The following is a 24,106-nucleotide window of genomic DNA, read 5'->3' as shown; positions in this document are numbered from 1 at the left end:
GATTCCTCTTCACTGCAGTTTTAGAACAGGATGGGAAAACACCCATCAGGGCTGGTCTCTGTTTACTTGACCCTGCCTGCATGAAGGGGAGTGGACTTGATGACCTCTCAAGATCCCTTCCAAGCCCTACATTTCTATGGTTCTATAAAATCCATAGTTATAGAGGAGTCCCTAGAGGATTTCATGGTATCTATGGCACTTCTCTTTTTGAGGTAAGTGTTTTACTTGGGATAGAGTTTGTATTTTCTTATATGTTGGGTAAAATTTTTACAAGTGCCAGTGATTTAGGAACATAAGTTCCATTTAGGGTATTAGGCTCCAAAGTGCCTAAAAGCCAAATTTTCAAAGGTATTTAGGTGCCTAAAGATGCAGATAGGCACCTACTTGGATTTTCAAAAAAAAATCTTCTAAACAGATTAGATGCCTAATTCCCAATGATTTGGGAAGAAGAGATTGTCATTCATATGCTGGCAAGACTTTTTGAAAAGGAAGGTTTTGCAGGGTTTCCCAAAATAGCCATATTCTGAATTCTCCTAATCTCCTCTGAAAGTCCCTTCCATAGCTGGATCTCCTCACCTGAGGGTGCGTTATCCACAGCTTACACACATTTCACTCTAGGCTTTCAGCTTTGCATTGACCCATAGGACCACAACTGTCGCAGTGATTCAGTGGTCAAAATTTGGTATCTAATATAGCTGAGACTTTACAACTTAGCACTAGAGATTTAAACTGGTATCAGAAGCTGACTGGGAGTCAGGAGAAGAACTTGAGCACAGTCAGCCTGAGCCATGGAGAAGGCAGGCAGTCACCTTCTGTACCTGACTGAGCATGTGTGTTGTCTTCACATTCAGCTTCAGCCAGAGGTGCTGGAACTAGGGGTGCTGCTGCAATCTCTGGCTTGAAGTGGTTTTCATCATAGACAGGATTTCAATGGCCCTTAGCACCCTCACTATGTACATTGTTACAGCACCCCCGGCTTCAGCATCATTATCTTTGAATCTGTTGCACATGTTTTAATGAGGGGTCAGCTGATGTAGGTTTAGGGCAGTCAGTGGAAGCTGCTGGGTGCTCAGCATGCCTGAAAATCAAGCCATTTAGACAGATCTTCCTAAGGCCCTAGGAACCTAACTTGGTCTTCAGTATGATTTTGTTCTCCTTTCTGATAAGAAGCAGCTCTATTATGTGAATGGTTTTGCTGATCCTCAGGGGTGGTTGCTTAAGGCTAATACTGTATGTTAAAGATAGTTGCCTTCTTTTTGCTACCAGAGACTGTATAAGGCAATCACCCTCTTACCAAAACTGGTCCACATTTCAGCTTCTGTTTTCTTAAACTCTGCCACAAAACCTGTGAGACTGGTCCCTGTGTATTATATGTTTCTAATTAATTATTAATGTACTATGTGTCTAATTATATGTGTGTGTGTATATATATATTATACACACACACACAAAACTCCCTGTCCCATTTGCCTGGATTGAATAAGAGTCTCGAAACAGGACTATAATTATAGAGATTTTTTTATTAGAGAATTTATCTAAAATACAATATTCATTTCTTTTTTAAATTATGACATATATTATTTTAATTGAAAGATACTCTGTATTATATCTATGGTAATAAGTTTTATAGATATTTAATTTAAGACATTTTATAATTTAAAAAACCAACACACTAACGTTAAGACATAATGGAGGTTGATAATACCATGGCTAAAAATGTAAAACAATTTAAAAAATATTTATACTTCAGTTTCTTAAAATCTAAGACATTTAATCATCAATATTAATTTGCTTTTCACTGTCTATGTTGACATAACTTAATCTCTTAAATCACATTTAAAATGTCCAAAATATTCTGTATTCCTGTGCTTCCAAAAAGCTTCACATTACTGAGAACAGTTAGTTATATGTATTATCACCTGTAGATGAGGTTACTTAAAATGGCTTATTTTGCTGTTATTATGTGCATGGCCAAACAGCCAAAGAGTCAGTCACAGCAATTATCATCAAACATCACATAGATTTTCCCTTTCCCCACACATTAGGACCCTTTTTCTCTTGGTCTAGGGTCTTTCACATTTCATTAGCCAGAACTTCAGATGCTGAATGGAAGAAGTGAGAAATCTAGAGAAGACATGTTGCCAGTGCACAGCTGGCAAAGGTTTGATTTGTGCTGAGCAGAAGGGACTCCTCCCTCACAAACACTGCAATTTCTTATGAGCTCAGTGCTTAGCTTATTGGAATGAAGCTCTAACTTCTCTGCCCTTCAGAGGCTGGCATGGACGCCAGTTGTCCATCATATGGTACGGGGTCTCATTCTCAGCACTGAAGCAAAGGCCACGGAGTTTGCACAGCTGGAGAAAAAAGAAAAGATCAACATTAATCTTCAGATGCATGTTCATGCCTCCAAAAATCTATTTATGGTATATACTGTGAGCCAGAGACAGTGCAAATCTTAGGGCATGGGGAAAGGTGACTTAAAGACATCTCTAAATGATCATCCTCCTTGTTGTTTTGCTGGCCAAGGAACTCAGTGCAAGGTGTTTTACCCAAACCCTCTCCTGCCCCTGACACATCCTTTTCGGCCTCTGTGCTGGTACAGCTGGGAAAGAGTGGTATAAATCCATCTAGGGGCAGTTTTCTGGACCTTTTGAATCACAGGAACCTCACAAAGTGGGCCAGAGCTGGCTCTATATTTGTTCCAGGTCTATAGGTTAATTGAACAGTTGACTATTTTGAAAGCTGAAACTCTTTTGACAGTTTGATTTTTAAATAACATTTACTTGATCCCTTTCTCAGCAATTACTTCAACAGAAGTCAGTGAAGCTATCCTGGGGTTAAACTGGTGTGAGGGGCGAGCAGGTTTCAATTTCCATTGGAAAGTACAGTAAGAGGGTGAAGGTCTATCCTAAAGCATGATCTGCAATTCCATAGCCCTCTAAAATAGAACCATATTTGTGTTTAATTGTGCCATAGTACTCTTCTGTTCCAAAGGTGCCTTGGGACAGCCAGGCCCTGAAATAGTTGAAGTAAATGTGCGGTTTCCCAAGCAGAAGGACATTGACCCTATACAGTGTTTATTCATGTACTTCCATTAAAAACAAGTCTCGCTGTGACACCTCTGAGGTACCTGCTAGAATAATCAACACACAAGAGACTCTTTAGAAGTGGTCCATAGGGAGCTATCTGCCTATGTGTGATTTTAAACACATACTTTAGCTAATTCAGAACTAATTGCAAAACCCAGCACTCCAGGACACTATGTGGATTTGTCACAGGCACTTAGCTATTCATGCTGCTTTCTCATGTGTGACACAGGTCAGACAAATATAATTCAGTGCAAGTGACCAGCAGGTTAGAAATAGTCCTCATTTTAGTTAACTTATTCGGAATACCATGTCTGAGAACATACAGCAATAGAAATTGCTGACAGAAGTATGCAAGGGGCTGCAGCATTTTGTAACACGTAGAATGGTTCTGTGACACAAAATCATGCAACACTCTGATTGACAAAGAGCTGCCTTACGAGAGGCCTTTAACTTCAGTGAGAAACATAGTACATGGCTCAGAATGCTGCAATCCTACATGTTCCAATAATCAATAATTCAGTATAGCAATTCTTATGGATTTGCAATCCTAAACTTCCTCCTCCCCTCCTGACAAATCTTTAAAAACTACTTATCTTTAGAAAAGCAGTTGCCAACTATGAATTGAAGTCCAGTGAAAACATTCCCAACAGATGCTAAATTTTAGGATTTCCTTTTTCCCCCAAACTGTTTTATCATTTCTTGATTTGTTCAGCATTTAGGAGTGACAAAATACATGGTCTGTGCAGCTTTGGTCTTGAGTAGTTGGTTTAGAAAGGCGCAATGTGATAAATGGATTTGCAATGGGAAAAGATGGGGGATGGCTTTCCTAAGGGAAAAACACTCATTTATTTGAGTATTTCCCCTCCCCTCTCTCCCATGTTGTAAGACTACATTCATGTCCCCTTGATCATCAGTAATAGTTCCTGTGGCCTTAAACAAAGAGGTCAAGCTTAAGACTCACTCCAAAGTATCTCAGTAGTAGTAATAGATACTGTAGTTTAATGAACATTTCCAATAGTTCATCCTCTTCCTTTCCCCTGCACTTTTATTAAATTATGCCCAGCACCAGATCACAGCTTCTTTTCATCTCAACTCAGTAAAGGAACACAATTATTTTATTATTGTTAGAGCAATAGCCATTGGTAAAATTGATTTAAGCCTTTGAGGGTAAACTAAAGCCCTTCAGATATGGCTTATATTTATAGACTCAAAGGTCCTATTTTTATCATCTTAGCTAAACCACTGCAGACCTGAGGACGAAATTTGCATCTACATAATTTCATTAAGGAATGGTGCACAGAACTAATGCCCAGAGACACGAGGGTTGTCAGTGCTCTCCTCTGCTAGAGCATTTGCCAGTGTCATCAAGCTGCATAATATAACAGTTTCTTGAGATAAAATGCAAACTTCTGGAAGCTGCAAATTTTCTGAATTCCAAGCAATAGCATTTCTACTTGACTCCTGTCCTGAGTAGAAGCAAAGTCCACTTCAACACACATATGAACACAGTTACCAAAGGGGGAGGAAATAACCATTTCAGATATGCGTATTGAACCAATGATTCATGATGCTATCTTCTCTTTCACAAAGCTTTGCAATCGGACTCTATTCTGTTCCAGTAATGTAAACTGCAGCTTCAGCAGAAGATCCCACAGAAGTCTAAACCAAGGCGACTGAGAGTATTTTCATATAGAAAAATGACCTTTAGCTACTGAAGATTTACCTGTTCTGAACTGACATGGATGGGTTCTCTCAGAACATGCCAGATAACGCATTCAAGTAGAGGGGGAGTGGTCAGAGAACCTTGGTAAGTCCAGTAATCCAGGGATGTGGGAAGCAGATTCTTGGGATCAAAGTTTGTGAAGGAAGCTTGCTTGCCCTATAAAGATAGAACAGCCTGTTAAAACTGTGGTGTAAGACTAGTTGGAAAATACACCTTGCTTGCATTAGTGGAGCTAGTTAAGGGAGGTTTGATATTTCTGGCCAAGTGCGTCCCCTGCTTTAGAGAGAGAGAGAGAGAGAGAGAGGGATGCTAATTCTGCACAGTACTGAGACCCTCCTACAATTTGCTGAAGTCTGTTGGGGTTAAAATTGCTCAGCACCTTCCAAGATCAAGCCCTCAATCCTTGTTTCAAATGTCTAAAGTTACTACCTCTTCCTCCACAAACATCCATAATCTATATCCCATACACAGATGGCAAAAGAGACACTGCAAATATAAACATTTGTGGGTCTGGTTCTGCTATGTGACATTAATGGCCAAACTCTCATTGACTTCAGTCATTAGTATAACACATCTGATTTACACCAGGGATGAACCTGGCCCAGTATGACAACTATGGACTCCACTGCAACTGAAAGCCAGAAGCACACCATCATAAAGATCTGAAATCATTATTTACAGAAATTCTTTCCAATTGCTGGATGACCTACAATGCTGCATATCTTCTATTAGCCTAATTTTAAAAAAAAGATATTTGAGCTCTCATCAGGGTAGGGATTACAAAAGCATCCGTGCTGATGACATGGAGAGCTGTTCTACTCTATTACTTGCATATAGACAGCAGAAGTAGGGAACTTCAGTTTTGCACTTTTGAAGATGACGACTATAGAAAACAGCTGTGCTTGTTGTCAGTTGATATAGAGATCATATACTACCTTGGTTTGAATGGAGTCCAGAGCATCAATAATTTTCTGTATCCCAGGCCTGTCACTTCCTACCTGTAATGCAAACCATATGAAAGGAAAGTAATTAGGTGTATATGTGGTGGCTCAGATTTACCACTATAGTTGACTGAAGACACATTTTAAATTATATCATCACAGCACCAATTAGTTTCACAGAGATTTCTCATAATGATGAATGATGAAAGTGGTTGTTCCCTCACATTGTAAAGCATATGAAGTTTGCCAGTCAGCACAAATGGCTTGTGCTGACTAATCTTCAGAAGTCAAGAATTGTGGGACTGAATAAAATGATTTTCTTTTTAAAGTATGTGGATGTATTATTGAACTTTAACTGTCCATTTCTCAGAAGTCAAATTTAAACTCCCAACAAAACCAACATGACCAGAATAGAGGGAGAACAATAGAGACAAATCATCTTCTTTAGCTGGTTGTGTATTTCTCAACCTTTATATTAAGCAAAGCAAAGCAAATTAATCTAGCACAAAACATCCTGCCATTGAGAAGTGACAAAGGAAAGGGACAATAGATATTTATTTATGCCTGGTTTACATATAGTTTTTATACCGTGTGATTTTTTTTTAATGGCATAGTTATATCAATACCAATCCTAGTGTGGACACAATTATATTGGTATGAACAGCCATAGATCAATATATATTACTGCTCTTCCCATACAGAAGGACTAATTGAGTATAAACACCTTTATACCACTGTAACTCTGGGAGACATACTTCTTTAACTCTACGGTATTTCTAAAGCAGTACAACTTCTGGGTGTAGATAAGGCCTTAGATCAGTGGTCCCCAACTTGGTGCCCACGGGCAACTTGACACCCGCCAGGGCATTTATGTGCGCCCGCCTAGTGCCCAGCCGGGGAGAGAAGCTGTGGCACCGCACCTGCTGGGGACAGAGAATTCCAGGGCCGCAGGCTGCGGGTGCCAGTGTTCTCTGTCCTCCCAGATTCTCTCTGGCTTCTCTCTGCACTGCCCAGAACTGGCGCCAAAAAAACCCAAAACCCCCCAAAAAAAAAAAAAAAACCCCAAACCACTCTGACTCTGCAGAATGGACGGAATGCCGCCCTCTAGCATGTGCTGCCCCAGGCACGTGCTTGCTCCACTGGTGCCTGGAGCCAGCCCTGTATGTGAGTAATTGTTGGCGCCCATCAAACTCTTCTGAAAACATGAATGTGCTACCAGCCACAAAAAGGTTGGAGATCACTGCCTTAGATTGTAATCTTGTTGGGGTGGGGGAATGTTTTAGTTCTGTGTTTGTACAGGACCTACCATGATGGAGCACCTAGGCACTACTGCAATACAAACAATACATTACAATAATAACAAGGTGATTGTTCAACTAACCTGCAGAAAAACGCCTACCACAGTCAAGCCATCAGGATGCTTCACAGCTTCACCAAATCTACCATATTTTGTGTTCCAGTGAACCAAGTGAAGCTAGGATCAAGGAGACAAGAGATATTTATAAACAGCACCTTCCATCTACCAGAGCATCTCAACCAACAGATGACCATTTACTAAACATTAACACAGATGATGTTTCACTGCTGAAACTTGCAAAATTTTGCATACAGCTATGAAATTGTTGCATCATTGATTTGCTTTTATGTCTCTTGCAGAAATTTGTGCAACAGATATTTATAATTATAAGAACTGCTTTTCATACTTATTTTCAAAAACATTTCTAAATGCCAAGTATGGGCCATATCTTGCAGTCCTTATTCTGGTAAAACTCCAGTTGACTTCAGCAGGAATTTTGCTGAAGCAACAACTGCAGGGTTTGACCTAATTATTTTAAATCTAAGTATTCTGGTTTTTTAAAAGAATTCTCTAAATCAGTGTTTCTCAAACTGGGGTCGCCGCTTGTGTAGTTGGGAGAACTATTGTAGACCAGCAGCCGACATTTGAACCACCATGTTTTCTCACCAGCGAGAACTCCCAGCATAGCTGCCACTGGGGGAGTTGCACTGATGGGAAATTTTAAGAAAAAATGCCTAATGTGTACAGTCCCCTATAAGAAAAAAAGCCAGTCCTACCTCGGCATCATATTGCACTCCATCCACAGTGTGCTCAGAACCTTGGCCTTCACAGGAGCCCCAGTGAATATGAAACTGAATCAGTCTGTAGGTTCCCTCAAGCGCTCCGCCTCTCAGCACTGCAAACCAAACAGTCTCCATTAGTATTTGCCTCACCTCCTTTGTTATGGAGCCTTATTCTAAAACAGAACACTGAACTCAGGGCTTCTAAGGGCAGGTCTACACTACAAACTTGTATTGGCACAGCTACATGTCTTCATGCAGCTGCGCTGCTGTAGCGCTTCTGATGAAGATGATCTAAGCCCATGGGAGAGTAGCTATGTTGATTTTTCAACCCCCTGAGCAACATAGTTATTATGAAGTAAGTGTGTACTGTAGACCTAGCCTAAGTGAGACTGCATTTTGATGCTCTGCATACTACCAAGCTGCTCTGGATTACTTGTTACAATACAATACTAATACTAGCCCTAGTCTATACCAGACATCTAAAAACTTAAATGCCTTTCATGTATGAGATTCATCAGCAATTAACCAGCCATGCTAATAATACAAGGTGATTTGGAATTAGGAAAGGTTTGTGAGAAACTTTCCTGTCACGATATAAATAAAAAATTCTAGAAAGATGAATAGCCAGAATTCTAGGGCCATATAGAAATGTTCCACCAAAGTGTTCTTAAACACCTAAACCTGTTTGCTTTATTCATGCAAATTGCCCTTTCATTTTATGTCACCTATTTAGGCCTTAATCCTGCAAACCTCATGGTGCATGGCAGGGAGCCCAAGGTTGCTGTGCTTCACTGTAAGTATGAGTAAAGCCCAACCACAAGCACAGGTGAGGTTAAATGCTAGGCATAGCCTTCCTCACGAAAGTGAGATAAATCTCAAGCCTCTCCCTTGATCCCCCCAAAATATTGGTAAAATAGGGAGTGGAACGTGAGTTGGGTCTGAGGAAACACAGGTTTGGAAGTGAGGCACCTATTTGGTATTACTCTTGCTACTACAGTAACTAGCTCCTAGTGTAACCAGAGCACTCAGTAGCATTCTCAGTTATGCAGGATTGGGCTCCCTGAATTCCCTATCCTGCTCATTAATTTTCAGCTTGTGTTTATACTCCGAACAGCCCACCCTTGTGAGATGCAGGATCAAGCCCTGAGCCTGGAAAATGCTCAGGGCAGGTAAACTATGTCTTCATGTGCAGCATCAAGCCCAAAACAGGTAATAAGTAAGTTTACTGAAGTCAATGGAGCAAATCGTGTGGATAAACACAGAAGGGTTTAGGCCAAATTGTTCTTCTGCAGAACATTTAGGTCTCACAATCTATTGTTTGTTTAAGCTGGTATTATCTGAAAAGCAAAGGTATTTTAGGAATAAAATTTAAGATGATATAGACCCTAAAACCCAATTTTGTACTTGCAAAGTGATAGAAAAGTGCTATATGTTACCGTAAAAGTGCCTGGATTATGTATCATGAACAAAATAGGTCAATGGAATAAAGATGCTTTTCTCTGTCTGCAAACAGTCCAAACATATAACTGTTCCAGTGTGTGCATGTGTGAGAGTATGTAAATTGAGTGCCGATTACAATAGGCCACTATCTGTTCAGTTTTGGCTAACTTTGACTATATGCAAGTACAGACTAAAATACCCATTGACAACTGGGGATAGGAGATATTACAGTGCTGTGAAGGGAATGACTCAAGACTTTAGTCACAAGAAAATGCAATTTAAGATATATACAACAACCTTAGCTTCCATTGTCAAGTCTACAGTTTTGTAGGTATAATGTAAGATTTGAAAAACTTAAGTGCAATATGCATAATATACCCTTTGGGTTAGGGTCACAAAAGGAGTTAGGTATCTACAGTGGCAGTTAGGTGCCTACATCCCCAAATCAGGCCCCATTTGCAATCATAAAAGCCCCACTCCACTGCCACTGAACCTAGAGGTGCTTAAACTGGCTTGGCACCAAATTTTGTGCCTCTAGACAAATGCAGTACTGCTCTACGCTAGGAGTCTGGATGCCTAAGCTTTCATGTGATGCACAAACCAGGGGAAGACCGGCATTCCTCTGCCTAACTCACCTGCGGGGCCCAATCTAGCAAGTGTGGTCGGAGGCTACTTACTGATTGGGCCCCAGATGCGAGCTCACACAAAAAAAGCTGTGGGAGATCCTTCATAACTTTTAGCTTAGGGTACTCACCTGGGCTGTGGAAGACAGCCAGTTTAAGCCCCCTTTGAACTAGGAGGAGACAGGATGAGAAGAGGGATCTATTACTTCTTAGGCACATGGCCTAACCACTGGGCTATGGGACATTCTGATATGGGGAGGCACCCTCATTCTCTCCTGTTAAAGCTGTTCCACTGTTCAAATAATTAAAGGGGCATTGGTATCTGGGTGTCCCATGTGAGGAGAGACTTAAGGTACCCCATATCAGAATATCCCATAGCCCAGTGGCTAGGGAGCTCATCTGAGAGGTGGTAGATTCCTGTTCACATCCTTTCTTTCCCCCATAGTAGAGAGGAGAGATATGAACTGAGAAGTCTTCTACATCCTATGTGAGTTATGAGGGAGCCCTTTTCATCTCTTCCTTCCGTCCTCTCCCTCCCGCCCCCCCACCGAGATCCTTGCCAAACAGCATAGCTGTCTAACTCCGGGAAAGTGTTTACAGCTGAGAACCCCAAGCCAAGGGTGGTGCTATCCTGTAGCCTGGTCTTATGTGCCAAATTCCCTGAGAGAAACGGGGCTTATGATACTATCCTTGCTTGGCTATTTCCCATTGGCTAGCTTAGGCAGGGAGCTGGCTTTTGTGAATCCCATTTTTAGGCATCTGTCTCCCTTCACTCATTGTATAGGGAGCTCTAACTCAGGCTTTGTGATTCCCAGAGATTTTCTAGGCACCTGAAATTAGATAAGGAAACACTGAGCATTACCACTACTAAGTTGCTTTAGGAATCTAGCCTGATATTCCTTCGTCAACTAAATTCAAACCACAGAACTCCCACCACACATTTCTCTTTGTGATTTAATGGTCTATTTTGGTCATTGTATTTTCAAACATATTAGTCAATGCTGAACAGATCATGCATCTTTCTACCTATTGCCAAACTACAAGGTAAGTGTATATAATGTGTGAAGAAAAGTGGATCTCTGCCTGTGGTAGCTAGACATGTATAGATTTTATACTAAATAGACATTTTTAAAAGCCATCACATTATGAAGGATGGTTGTTTCAAGCAGAGCACTGTAAGTTAGGACATTTTAAGTAAAAATAGTTGTTCTGAATGTGTTTCTTTTCCAAATGAAATAACTTTGCTTTTTTAAAAATATTGCTAAAACCAATTAGTCCATATTATTGCCAAGATTCATTTTAAGAAAGAGGGAACTGCTCTAAGTTATAGAAACACATCTCAATACCATACTTGCTTTTTCTTTGGCTAACAGAGTAGCTGCTCATTACAGATATAAAAGGACTAATATTTCCTCCATTCTTGAATCCCATATAACATTTTACATAGTTGTGGAAGGTTTACCTGCTGCTATTAATCAATGGAAGGTGTGCTGAGAAGCAGAACTATACATTATTCTTAAATCTACCTGCAGTATGGTTTCTTTAGGAATCTTCTTAGGATTTTACAAAACTCACAAGGTGGACAAAAATCTCCTGAAAGTTTTTATTTACTTTTTCTTGTTCTGTGGTTCTCAAATCCAGTGCTAGCTTATTTTGAGTCACAAGATTCAAAAGACAGGAGCAGATCATTCAACAAAAACAATAATTAGATTAGTGTGAACAAACATCAGTTCAGCAGGCTTAATTAAAAAACAGCTCTCTTGTGCATATTAAGCAGTTATTAATTTTTGTTACCACTTATCAGTGATGCCAAAGAACTGAAGTTTAAAATAAATCTGACATGCAAAACATACATGTTAGAAATTCATTTTTATCCAGCAAGACCTTTTTTAATCCTTAATGTTATCAGCTGTCAACATTCCCACAATTTAATAGCTGCCTGAAGAACTGCAAGAGCATTTATACTGTGAACTTTCCCTCTTACTTGCTTCATCTATTTCACTTGCAACTAAAAACACTGAAGTCCAACCTTCTTGATTCATTTCCTGAATGCTAGGGAAGTTTAAATCCAGTTCTGAATTTCCTAGCTTTAACCCATTTCTTCTTGAAACTGATTTTATTTTAAATCTATTTGCAAAAGATCCAGGCATATATGTTTCCGTCTGCCTTAAGGCAAAATTACAAAAAGTAGCTGTGGCACACAGAAAGGAAGAGTGACTGTGCAGGAATAGTACCTCCCATTGCATACCAACCTGCAGCCCTTCCATGGGTGCACAACACAAGCACAAGTAAATGTGAGCAGAAAAAAATTGTTAGCTGAGTGTGGGATGAAAAAGGAAACAGCCAATCTCTGTCACATGTTCCTTTCTCAAAGTAGGATGTTCTATTCAGCAGTAACTCTTATTCTGTGGCTAAGGCTCATGTGACAGATGATGGGCTACAAATGTGTTGTTTTTTTTTCTGATGATGATGAATCCCCCAAGCAGTTACATAGAAGTTAGCATAAGAAGATCTCAAAACACTTCACAAATGAGCTAAGTGTGCTTTAACTTGTAGGAAAGTTTAATGATCAAATCCTACTCACCTTACCTATGTGAAAAATCCCATTGATGTCACTGGGATTCCTTGCATGAATAGATTAAACTGGATTTGGCCCTAACATTTCCTGGTGAGATTGTAGAGTGTGTAGAACTAAAAGGATATTTTGTTGATTAAGAGATATCTACACAATCAAAGGTATCTGGTTACATGGACCAGGCCATTCCACTGTAAAAGAAGTTTTACTGAGCAGTTACCTCTCCCATTTATTTCAGAGCATTAGTAATTTAGACCCTGTGTGGGTAGCATGGACCTTATTTAGAGACAAGCCGGGTCCTTAATGTTAAGCTTTGCAGAAATACTGTGGCATTACTGCTGGGATTCCAAACATTGCTGGGATGTACCCACTATAAAGAGCAAGCCCTAATTTATCTTATTTAGGGAAAGGCTTTTCTTGGAAAGTATCCAAATGGCTAAGCTGCAAGATTCCTTCATGAAATAATTCAGACATTGAATGAAATCTTCCACTTACACAAATCGAACTGGTAGGAAATAAACTATTCTAAGGCTTGTTAATTTGAATAAATGCAGAATAAGGAACTACTCCTCAAATGGAAATGAGTAAAAATGGAACATTTTCCTATAGCTGAAAAAATAGAGTCATCCAAGCAAGATGGAAGTCCACTGCTCAAAATCCATGGAATTTAGTACTAATTCAGAGTCCTCTCAAATAAAAACCCCAGCATTCACAGAACACCAATTTTTAGCCTTTCATAATAACCTTCCCCATACAACCTGCCTTTCCCTTTTGAAAACAATGATTTTATAGAATGTGGATATAGAAGAGATATACATTGTGTGTGTATAATATGTAAATATATGCACAGTATAATATATATGATAAGCACTGCCATATAGACAAATGTATATATGATAGAAAAAAGGCTGAGGAGATAAAATAAATAATATTACTCAAAACATGCCATACTTGAACACACTGTACTGTTAATGGATGGGGAGTACACTAAAGAACATGCTCAGGGATTCTGAGTACTTATGTAGTGGGTGGGCTTCCCCAGCTGATATACTGAAGAGTTCAGCCAGGGCGAGTCGTACTTTCTGTAAGGCTGCCAATACACAGGACAGAATGTCACTTTTGGGGAGATGTTCCCCTTTTATTTTATCTCTCCCAAGCATCCCTCCTAGGAGAATATATCAAAATAAGCAGAGAGTAAGAGAGTAAGGCAGGACCAATGGTTCTGAATGGACAAGTTCACCTTGTGATGCAGTAAGTTGTGGGAAACCTCTGCAGTAAGTTTCACCAAAAGAAAACTATGTGACAGTTACTGTTGATAAACAACCTCATCTGACTCTAATAGATGCCATTTGGGAAGCCTGAGAGGGTAAAAGGTGTTTTCAGGAGATAACATAAGAGAATTAAACACTCCCAATATGTGCCATCTTTGCACAAACTGTACATTGGCAGCGTGACAGTGACCGTGACTCACCCTGATACGGCCAGAGTGTCAGCTAAGGATAGCTTGCCCTGTTTAAGGATATACGGTTACTCCCCGTGCAGGCTGACCAGAGTACTCTTCATGCCATTAGTAGTTAATGCAATTATATTTTTATATTTATATATAAAACATATATAATATAAAACTATAATTGTGTTAACTACTTAATGGCATTATATATATATATAATGTGTATATGTGTGCATACATAAGTACATACATACACCCATGCTTATACAGGTACACAGACACCTCCCTACGGATGCACAGTGGACTCATGGCATAAGGAAAAATCTGAAGAACATTTTCACCCAGTAGTCTTGAGTCCTTAAGTAGGGGTGGGCTGTCCCTAGTTAACACACAGGCCATACTGAAAAATTCAGTCTGGGTGAGTCACTGTCATTGTCAAGCTGCCAATATATATATATATATAGTATGTGTAAATATGGCACATAACGAGAAGTGTTTCATTTCGTTTATCTTATCTCCCCAAAACACACTTTCTACTCTATCAGGCTCCCCAAATGGCTTATAACTAACTAAGGTTGCCAACCCTCCAGGATTGCCCTGGAGTCTCCAGGAATTAAAAATTAAAATTTCATTAAAGATTATATCATGTGATGAAACCTCCAGGAATACATCCAACCAAAATTGGCAACCCTACTTCTAACAGAGTCAGAAAAGGTTGTTTTCAATGGGTACAGTTAAACAAATTTCTCTATAGTGAAACCATTTGCAGATACAACTTATGCATATTAAACATAATGTATGTTAGAAATCCCTATTAATCATGAATAAAAATGTGAGTAAAGTGCATTGCTGTTAACATAGGAGGGGAACAGATCAGAAACACCAAACCTCTATGGCTGAAATTCACCAGGGCACAAGGCCCACCGCAGCACTTAAGTCCTACATTATCCCTTAGCAAGGAATTTCTATGGGTTTTAAATGATCAGACCCTGTGTGCACCCTCTGCACTGGGGTGAATTTCATCCTGTATGAGCTGTCCTTGGATTGATAATTGCTATATTGTAAGAATGAAAATGATTTTAAATTGTATTAGTGGTAACAATATGTCACTTTCTCTCCTGGCAACTCTATCTATGGAACAATCCTAGAAACTGTTACTAAAAAAGTGTATTGTGTATTGCAAAACATTACAATAGTACCAACGAGTGCTCATTTTCCTTGCCATCTGATGAATGATGAACTGAGACATAGGAAGGCAGGGTCCCTTGCCCCAAAGAGCTTACAAGTCTTTTACACCTGCCAGTAAATGAACAAATGAAAGAGGCTGAGGAAAGTGATACATCAGACAAACAGAAAAGACAGAGATGACTGTACGCAGTGTTGTTGTAGCTGCGTTGGTCCCAGGATATTAGATAGACAACGTGGGTGAGGTAATATCTTTTACTGGACCAACTTCTGCTGGTGAGAGAGACAAGCTTTCAAGCTTACACAAAGAAGAAGAAGTAGAAGAAGCTCTGCTTAAGTTCAAAAGCTTGTCTCTCTCACCAACAGAATATGGGGATGACTGGCACACATCTCGTTAGATGTATATTTTAAAAATAAGTGCTGGCCAACTTAGCTGTGATTAATTGACTAATTTCTTCCGTTGTCACAGTAGAAGTGACTCTTAAGGAGGGAGTGGAATGAAATGAGGAGTTTCCTCGCACTCTGTGTGCCCATTCCAAAATTGATTTATGGCCAGAAGATTTATAGTTTAAAACATAACTGAAAGGCATAATACAACGGCTGCCTTGGACTATGATAACAGTGAGAAAGTTCTGACTCGCACAGGTATGTCCTGAAGCACAGAGGTTAGCCTCTCCATTTCTTTAGCCATAGGAGTTCTATACAGTCAGTTCCCCTCATGATTCAAAAGATTGGTTTAGACATGCAGTAATGTACCGATTTAGAATTCTGGACATATATGTGTGTAACATTGGGCAATAGCTAATGTTATACCATCAGTGTTTGTGGGCCTAAAAATAGACCTCCCGTGTCAAAGGCTGTGTTCAGAATGTCTTATCTTGAAGACTGCAGACCTATATGTTTCCTCCCTAAACTGATCATTGCTTTAGTAGGAAATGGAAAAATCCAACAGCAACACAACTTTCAGTGTAACTCACTGCAAACCAAGCAGTGCCCACACGCTCTCTCCTAGGATAACAAATACTCCTTGGTCTGTTTACACTGAGTCATAATTAAAGAAATGTGCATGAATGGCCCCCATTCTTTTCCATTATAGAAAGAATCACTTGAAAAATATATACTTGCTTAGAATTATTGAGGAGAGTCTTCCACGCGGTACTAGTGTCAAAGTTGGCCCTATATTTTGACATCCCAGGGATGGCAGAGTAACTTTAAGGTTTTATTGTGATTGTATTTCCATAAAAATGTCTAATTTACATGAGTTTGTAGCTTGACTTAGAATAGTTTCTCTATCTTAAAAGCAATTATAAAAAAAGAAGAGAAACGACTAAAAAAGAGTTGGCCATAAGGAGAAATTACCTGGCTATTTACTATTAGCTGTAGAGCTTTAAATCAGACTTTCCAATTATATGTATCTTTATAGCTAAAAAATAGATCAGTTTATATTATGATTATAAAACAAATTCATTATTGACAGGATTCTTTGCTTCTGTAAGCATGAGATCTGCTATAGGGCATAGTGCTCACTACTGTGAGCAATGTTATTGAAATTAAGGCCCTGTGTGTATTGCGAAAACATTTCTGAGAAATTTTATATAAATCAGGTTATAAGCAGGTTAAGGTTTTCTTGACACTTTTAGCTGTCCTGAAGCAAGTCAGTTGTCAACTTTGGTTAGTCGCTGTTTCTTGCTATCATTTAGCAATAGTGAAAGTGTAACTATTTCCTCACAACAGGATTTAAAGTGCCTGTAACTTTAACTAGGTGCAAATATCTTCTTTGCTACAAATGCAGTAGAGACAGATCCCAAGAATAAGGTGCATTTATTATGATATTTTTGGGCCTGATCCTGCAAACACTAAATACTGATTGTAATGCTTACTACCATGAGCAGTTCCATTGATGTAGTTGCATTTCTGAGATATCAGAATGGATACACTGTAGCCTTTGATTCAGTTCCTACTGTACTTGTAGCAAAGAGACTATTTTCCCTTATTTAAAGAATCAGACATTTTAAATGCCATTGCTAGGAAATACTCACACTTTCACTATTATTAAAAGACCACAGAGAATGTCTATACAGGACTTTGGAGCAAGCAGGGCCAGCTCGAGGGGTTTAGCCACCCCAAGCAGCTCCCCTCTCCTTCCCACCCCCCCAAAAAAGCCGCTATCACGATCTGCGGCAATTCAGCACGATGTCCTTCACTCTGAGGTGGAGTGAGGGACCCTTCGCCGAATTGCCGTCAAATACGTGAAAGTGCCGCCCCTCTCTGGAGTTGCCACCTCAAGCACCTGCTTGATAAGCTGGTGCCTGGAGCCGGCCCTGAGAGAAAGCCTCTCAGCCCGGGACGATGTACTCGGGTTAGCAGAGCTCACATTAGCACTCTCTATATACCTGTATGGACAGCGCTCTGAAGCTGCAGCCCGAGGTTTGATGCCTAGGGAAGAGTGGGGTGAGCTTCTGAGCCTGAGCTCCTAGCCCAAGCCGCAACTTCCAACAGGGTCTACACAGCTATTTTTAGAGTGCTAGTGTGACCCCCGCTGACAGAAGTCTGTTGACCCAGGCTGGGAAGCTCATTCCTGCTTCCTCCAAAATGATGTGCAGACACGGAGAAGCCAAATGAAAAGTTCAACCACAAGAATTAAAGTGGATGAAGAGAAGATAAAAATAATTGAAGGAGGAGTTTTTATCCTGCTTGGTACAAACAGTCTCAGAAAGCTTTCCGTAAAATAGCAAATAAAACAAAATACATAAAATGTCCATACTAAGGGAAAATCATGGCCTTTCAAAATAGAGAAACGCTTGAGTAAAATAAATGTCACTATTGATTTGTGGGCATTTCATTACTTACAGCATTTCTAAGGCTGAACTAGTAACCAAAAATATTAAGGACACACTTTAAAAAGCCCAGGGTCTAATCCTGCCCATCTAATTCATATCGGTAGTCCCAAGAACTTCAGAAGAACTACACTTATGAGACAGAGCTGCAGGATTGGGCTGAAAGCTTTTATAAAACATTTTTCAAAAAAGGTTACTCTCAATACTTAGTGGTTTCTAAAAATTGAAATTTCTAAAGCTGTCACAAAGCTTTTTCTATCATGATTAGTTTAACCATCTTAAAACATTACTATACAAAGGAGTTTTTTAGAATATTGAACATGCCTGGGATATTGGAATAATGAAAATAGAAACTGAATCAAGAATTATGCACATATAAGCTCCTGTTATTAGTAAAGAGCAAATTTTCTAAAAGAGCAGATGAAAGATTTTTTTTCCCTATGACAATAGAGTATTTGTAAAAGATACATGGAATTGGTTTTATTTTAAAGAAATTTAAACATTTATTTTGCACTTTTATTACACTGACCAATACCTGGGTGCCTCAGCAAGGGAGAGGGATGATTTTTAAGTAATTTTTTTTGTATTAGTGTTTAAGAACTCAACTAGTCATGCAGAAGACACATGCAATGCATTATATAACAAATATATATGGAACCTTTTCTTTTCTAGGGGCTATGTTTTATATCAAGTATCTAGATATTCTGATCTCTAATTTCTATTTATTTTAATGATTTTATTAATAATTACCACATTAAATATTGTCTGAATCAGAGAACTGTATAATGGTCACAATGATGCAATTCCAAAAGATTTTATCCAAAAACATGCTTTTTGCTCTTGCACCTATTTTTACTGAGACATTAGAACCTGTGCCTATAATTTCTGTGACATGGCCTGATTCTGTAAACAATAAGGCCCTGATCCTGCAAACACATAAGTACATGCATAACTTTAGTCACAAGAGTAGTGTTGTTGACTTCAATGGGATTAGTCACACAAGTAAAGCTATGCACATGCTTAAGTGTTTGTAGGATCTAGACCAATGGGACTACTACTTTGCATAAAATTACTTGTGTATAAAATTAGTCACAACTCAGGGCTTTACTTATTACTACATGGTGTGCTTACTACATTAAATAGTCCCACAAGCATAAATGGGACTTCTCATGGGAGTGAGCACTACACCCTTTAGTAAGTATTTGCAGGATCAGGTCCTTAATTTTTAATGTAAAAAGGGATAGCAGATAAAATAAATTCTTAAAATTTCTCCTTGTGCTTGCTACATTATGTTTAACCAGGAACTTGGTAAAGAAATAATCCTGCTCAGCATCAGAATGTTGTATATAGGAAGTGCATGAAATGTAATCAAGTCATAAGCAGCGTTTGTTGTGTTGTAAAACTAGGCTAGTAAAACTAGGCTAACTAGTTAAATGCATGCAAATAAATCAACTCAGCGTGCACCCAGCTAGATTTTATGTACGGTGATTTTCAAAAGACTATCAGAGATTGCAGAATCAACCCTCAGGTGAATTTATATAGATATCTGTATAATGTTTTCTTCTTTTTTTTTCCAGACCAGTGCTTGATGAGTTGTAGAGCTGCTGTATTTTCACTTTCATCCCCTCCTCCTCTCACTCTCTGCAAGCTGTAGCTGTGCGTGAATCATTCTCACAGAATAGAGATGTTCAATTTCTGTGCTATTTTTTTTTCATTAGGAGCTGTTCTTCCAAAGGATATTTATGAAAACTTTTATATACCCTGGCAGTTTTCTGTTTCTGAGTTACTGAATTAAGTGAAGTTTCACAACATCTTCTCTCTCTCTCTCTCTCTCTCACACACACACACACACACACACACACACACACACACACACACACACACACACGTGCAAAGGGAGAAGGATGGGGCCCTAGTAAACTATCAGAAAGCAAATCTGCTTTTTGCAATTTATCATCATCCTTCCCAATTCTCATGGCATAGTTAAAATTCACTAAAGGTTTGAACCTGCATGGTGCTGAGCAATGTCAATTCCAATCAACTTTAACAGGACTTAAGAGTTCTCAGCACAAAATTGGGCACTAGAAAACTGTGAGTCAGAATCACCTTTTGAAACAAAACAGATATTCATGCTACAGTGGATGTTCTGACTGCATTGTATAACCTTGCCTATACATTTGTGAAACATTTAGCTATCTATTTAGTCCCATTTACTCTAAAGGCAGGTAGGAACATATGTTGTTGAGTTTTCATTACAATTTTGAACAGCTACAATGCTGCCTAGCTTCTCTCTCACACATGCACAAAAAAGATGTTGTAGGCACTGATAATTTGTTTTCAGCACCATCCCCTAACTGACATTGCCAAGGAACTGCTTAGGAAAAACAGGGCACTTGCTCAAGCAAGTTAAATCAGGCAATGTCTAGAGAAGGCAGCTACTGTCTCTACAGAGGGATTGTTTTCCTCTTTCTAAATTAAAAATAGAGGCACATTCATTGTACAAGGGTGGTGATTTCTGCAAATCCCACCAGCTGAGAAATTATAGTTAGGGAGCAAGCCTGCAAAACCCTTGCTCATATAAGTAGCCCAGACTCATGCAAATACTCTCATCCACTTCAATGGGACTACTTCTGTGAGTAAGGACTGATCATGTGGATAGATATTTGCAGGATCAGGCCCTTGTCAGTACAGTACAATGAACAGGCTCCTGAAATACCACAGAACAGCTAGCTCTCAATGAACTGTGTGGGAACATGCTACATGTATTGCCATCTTTATCTAGAAAGCCCAGAGTCAGGGAATGCCAGGGCTGATGCTGATTTAAATTAGAGAATATCAAACTCATTTCTTGACTGTTCCAGTACTGACCTGGAGAGATGCCCCATTTTTCTGCTTTACAATTGTCGGCAGCAAAAATATAAAACTGAAGAAGCTATTTCCAAATCATTTCAAGTTGCTAATTTTAGTTGTTTTGCTATTCTGTTGTCCCTTTTTTCCTGCAGTTTACTGTAACCATTTGGCAGGTATCACTCAAAGCTAGTATTTTTCAGGTGGAGAAATACACTTTGTCATCCCTGATCAATTACCTTACTTCTGTCTATTGTGCATTTGAGGCATGATCCAAATCCCACTGAATTCACTGAAAAGATTCCCTTTGACTTCAGTGGGCTTTGGATCAGGGTAAGTGAAGAAAAGTCAGAAAACATCAACTTTCTTTTAATTAGAGCAAAGGATGCCTAAATGAACTGAATGAATCTTCATGGGTTGAATCCTGAGCCCACGAGATAAAAAGTCTCATCAACTTCAGTGGGAGCAGGATTTCACCACACAGTTTTAGTAAGAGAAAAGTGTTAAAATCCTCTCTCCCCTTCCCAATCTGTCCAATTTCAATCCCTTACAGGAGCCCCTGGAAGTGAGGACTCACCTGATTTGTCAGCAGAGTCGTCAAACTCCACATTGAAAGAATGCCCATTGTTGACGATGTTTCTGGCAGTGGAGGGGTCATAACTGAAATGCAGAGGCTTCAGAGAAGAGTCGTACTGAGCGGACTCGGTATTAATATCAATAGGGGACTGACGCTTTCCGTTGGCAATGGGGAAATTCTCATGCCAATGGGCAGGTCCTGCAGGAGAAAGCACACACAGATCCAGTGTGAAAAAGATGCAGGCAAGGCACAGAGGGTGGAGATAATTTATAACAAATGCAATAGAGGAGTGCATTTGAGGCTTTAACTCTTGCGTCAATATTTAAGGATGCACTTGTCTTCCCCAGCTCCGGTCCTTGCCACATAAACCCAGAGATCCCGAGAACTGGCCATTCGCGTTAGGGAGGCGCTGGTCTCAAGCGCATTAAATGAGAGAACTCAGGAGACTCGGATGCAGGCGGGCCCGATCCTGCACTGACTGCCCGCCCAGCCCCTCACGGCATTTAGCAGAGGTTGAGATGTTCAGGGGACAGAGGTCGGACCTCTCCCCCCGCCAACATCTGGTTTGAAGAGCTACACTATATTGCTGTCACGAGTTTTGTAAGAGCGTAGAAACCAGAAGATGCTCCAGCCTCCCCCACTAGCCCAGATCTGTTAGAGAAACTTCATCACAAATGAGAGTCACCCTCGGCTGAACTGTCCAGCGCTTTGGGGGAATAGCTCGTGGGGCTGGAAAAATGAAGATCGCCCCGGGACCGCGCACCTGCGTGGCAAAGCCTCTGCCAGGAACTGCATTTCCAGGGGGACAGTGATTGCACTTCAGACCCCTCCCCCCTCCAGCTAGAGCAATCGGGGCTCCTACGAGCCGGCTTCCGATCTCGCCCTCCCCACTCGCCCCCGGGGTAAATCCGGAGGCGCTCCCTCCCATGGGCTTCAGCGGGGTAGATCGCGCTGGGGCCGGTCCCACCTCCGCAGCGCCCCTAGCCGGCTCTCCCCTGGTGCCAGAGGCAATGCGATCCCAGTGCCAGCCGCAGCACCGCCCGGCTCCAGGCAGGGCATGCCCCGGACAGCCCCGCAAAGAGCAGCGGGGGGCTGCGGCCAGGTGCCTGCGGAGCAGCCAGGGCTGGAGCCCGGCTCGCTCACCGTTGTGGCTGGCGTAACCCCAGTGATGGGACATGGCCGCGCTCTCCTGGCCCGGCCGCTCCTGCAGGACGGTGGCCCCGGCTCGCCGTCAGGGGCTTTTATAGGCTCCTGCCAACTCCATGCCCCCGTCTGAGGCCGGCGGGGGGAGGAGGGCGACTCCTGCTCCGGCTCAGCCCGCGCAGGGGGCGGGGAGAGGCAGCGAGCCCTTTATAACCGGCTGGAGCCATCCTCCGTCCCGCCGCCGCCGCAGCGCAGCCCGGGACCGGCAGAGCCGCAGCCCGTCCCCCTGCTGGCCGGGACCCCCGCGGGGCGGCCGGGATGCGCGAGCCAGCGCTGTCCTCACCCGCCCTGGGGATGCGAACGGGAGCGACTCCCGCCGCGCCCGCCCTCCCCGAGAGCTCCGGGCCGGCCCCTCACCTGCAGCGCGGGTGCGCACGCGGCCCTGCCTGCTTCCCTCGCCTCAGCGCGGGCCCCGCGGTGACCTTGGGACGTGAGGGCGGGTGTGTGGAGCTGCAGCGGGAGCGGGAGCCGCTGCCTGGGGAAAGCTGCTGTGGGGGGGGATAGTTAAGTTGCTGCTGCTCCCTGTCGGGAGCTGAGGGATAAGGTGCTGCAATCCGGGCATTTGTCTCTGGCGAGAGACGTTTAATCCTCTCCGAGTTGTCCGGAGGTGCCAACATTTGAAAGCAATTACTGGGGATTTGGAGGGGGGATTTATAATAGTCTCAACCAATTTATTAGAGCGAAACAATTGTAACATTGAAGAAGGGAGGGGGATGGGCCCGCCTGAGTAGAGACATTAGTCACTAGTATTTCATGGTGTGTTTCTATGCTCACATCCAGAGACTGGTGGCCTGCCTGACTTCCCCTGAAGTGGGGCTGCACTGTTTACATTTACAACATCTCCTAGCTCAATGTTCACATTTGAGAATTAACATTTGGTATATACTCGGGGTGAATAAATTACCAGCCGAAACTAACAGCGCAGGACTGGTAAACCAATCCAGTGAGCGTGTGAAAATAAACCTAAAGTAGTAGAAAATAATACATGGCTTAGGTGTTTCTACATTGCCCAGCCCCACAGTAGTTAATTGCTAGGCTTGAAGGATCCAGTCCTGCAAACCCTTACAGAAATGAAGCAGTTCACTTCAGGGGAGTGGCCTCATTGCACCCGAAGGCTGTAATACTACTTGTGTGTGTAAAGTAACTATTTGCATATGGATTTGCAAGACAGGACCCAATAGAAACTTTTTTAATATCCTGTTGGTTTGGTCAGTTTTGCATCAGAAGGGCACTGCTATCCCATTGTCATCATCAAACAAGTTATAAAACAACATGCAATGAAGAGTATTAGTTTTGTTTTTAATCTGATTTAGCGGTAGGAGGCCAAATTCATTAGTTACTCCAGTGGTTCTCAAACTTTTGTATTGGTGACCCCTTTCACACAGCAAGCCTCTGAGTGTGACCCCCCCCTCATTAATAAAACTTTTTTATATTTAGCACTATTATAAATGCTGGAGGTGAAGCAGGGTTTGTTTGAGAACCCTGCCCTGAGTTACTCAGTTGTAACAACTTTACATTAGTCCACTGTGGAATAACA

The 24,106-nt window shown here is 41.2% G+C and overlaps 1 protein-coding gene across 1 annotated transcript; it reads right to left on the bottom strand.

The window, feature by feature from the left end:
- Positions 1-1,568: 1,568 nt before the first annotated feature.
- LOC115646931 (carbonic anhydrase 2-like) lies at positions 1,569-22,652 on the bottom strand. The gene is made up of 7 exons (XM_030553395.1): positions 22,510-22,652; positions 21,367-21,564; positions 7,827-7,945; positions 7,135-7,227; positions 5,748-5,810; positions 4,813-4,968; positions 1,569-2,354 (listed from the first exon to the last, which is right to left on the bottom strand). The coding sequence occupies exons 1-7, from the start codon at positions 22,541-22,543 to the stop codon at positions 2,235-2,237; spliced, it is 783 nt and encodes a 260-aa protein (XP_030409255.1). The 5' UTR covers positions 22,544-22,652; the 3' UTR covers positions 1,569-2,234.
- Positions 22,653-24,106: the final 1,454 nt, after the last annotated feature.

The sequence above is a fragment of the Gopherus evgoodei genome, chromosome 2 (genome assembly GCF_007399415.2).
Source record: "Gopherus evgoodei ecotype Sinaloan lineage chromosome 2, rGopEvg1_v1.p, whole genome shotgun sequence".
NCBI classification, from domain to species: Eukaryota; Metazoa; Chordata; order Testudines; family Testudinidae; genus Gopherus; species Gopherus evgoodei.
The sequence above is the reverse complement of the archived record's forward strand: the minus strand, read 5'-3'. Positions and strand labels throughout refer to the sequence as shown.

What these genes read in the sequence shown, in the direction of transcription:
- LOC115646931 (XM_030553395.1), bottom strand. Translation starts at nt 22,543, where the DNA reads ATGTCCCATCACTGGGGTTACGCCAGCCACAACG. An exon ending in TGGACTCCATTCAAACCAAG is followed by an intron (nt 4,969 to 5,747) that starts GTAGTATATGAT and finishes CTATCTTTATAG; the next exon opens with GGCAAGCAAGCTTCCTTCAC. An exon ending in TCCATGTCAGTTCAGAACAG is followed by an intron (nt 2,355 to 4,812) that starts GTAAATCTTCAG and finishes TTTTTTCTCCAG; the next exon opens with CTGTGCAAACTCCGTGGCCT.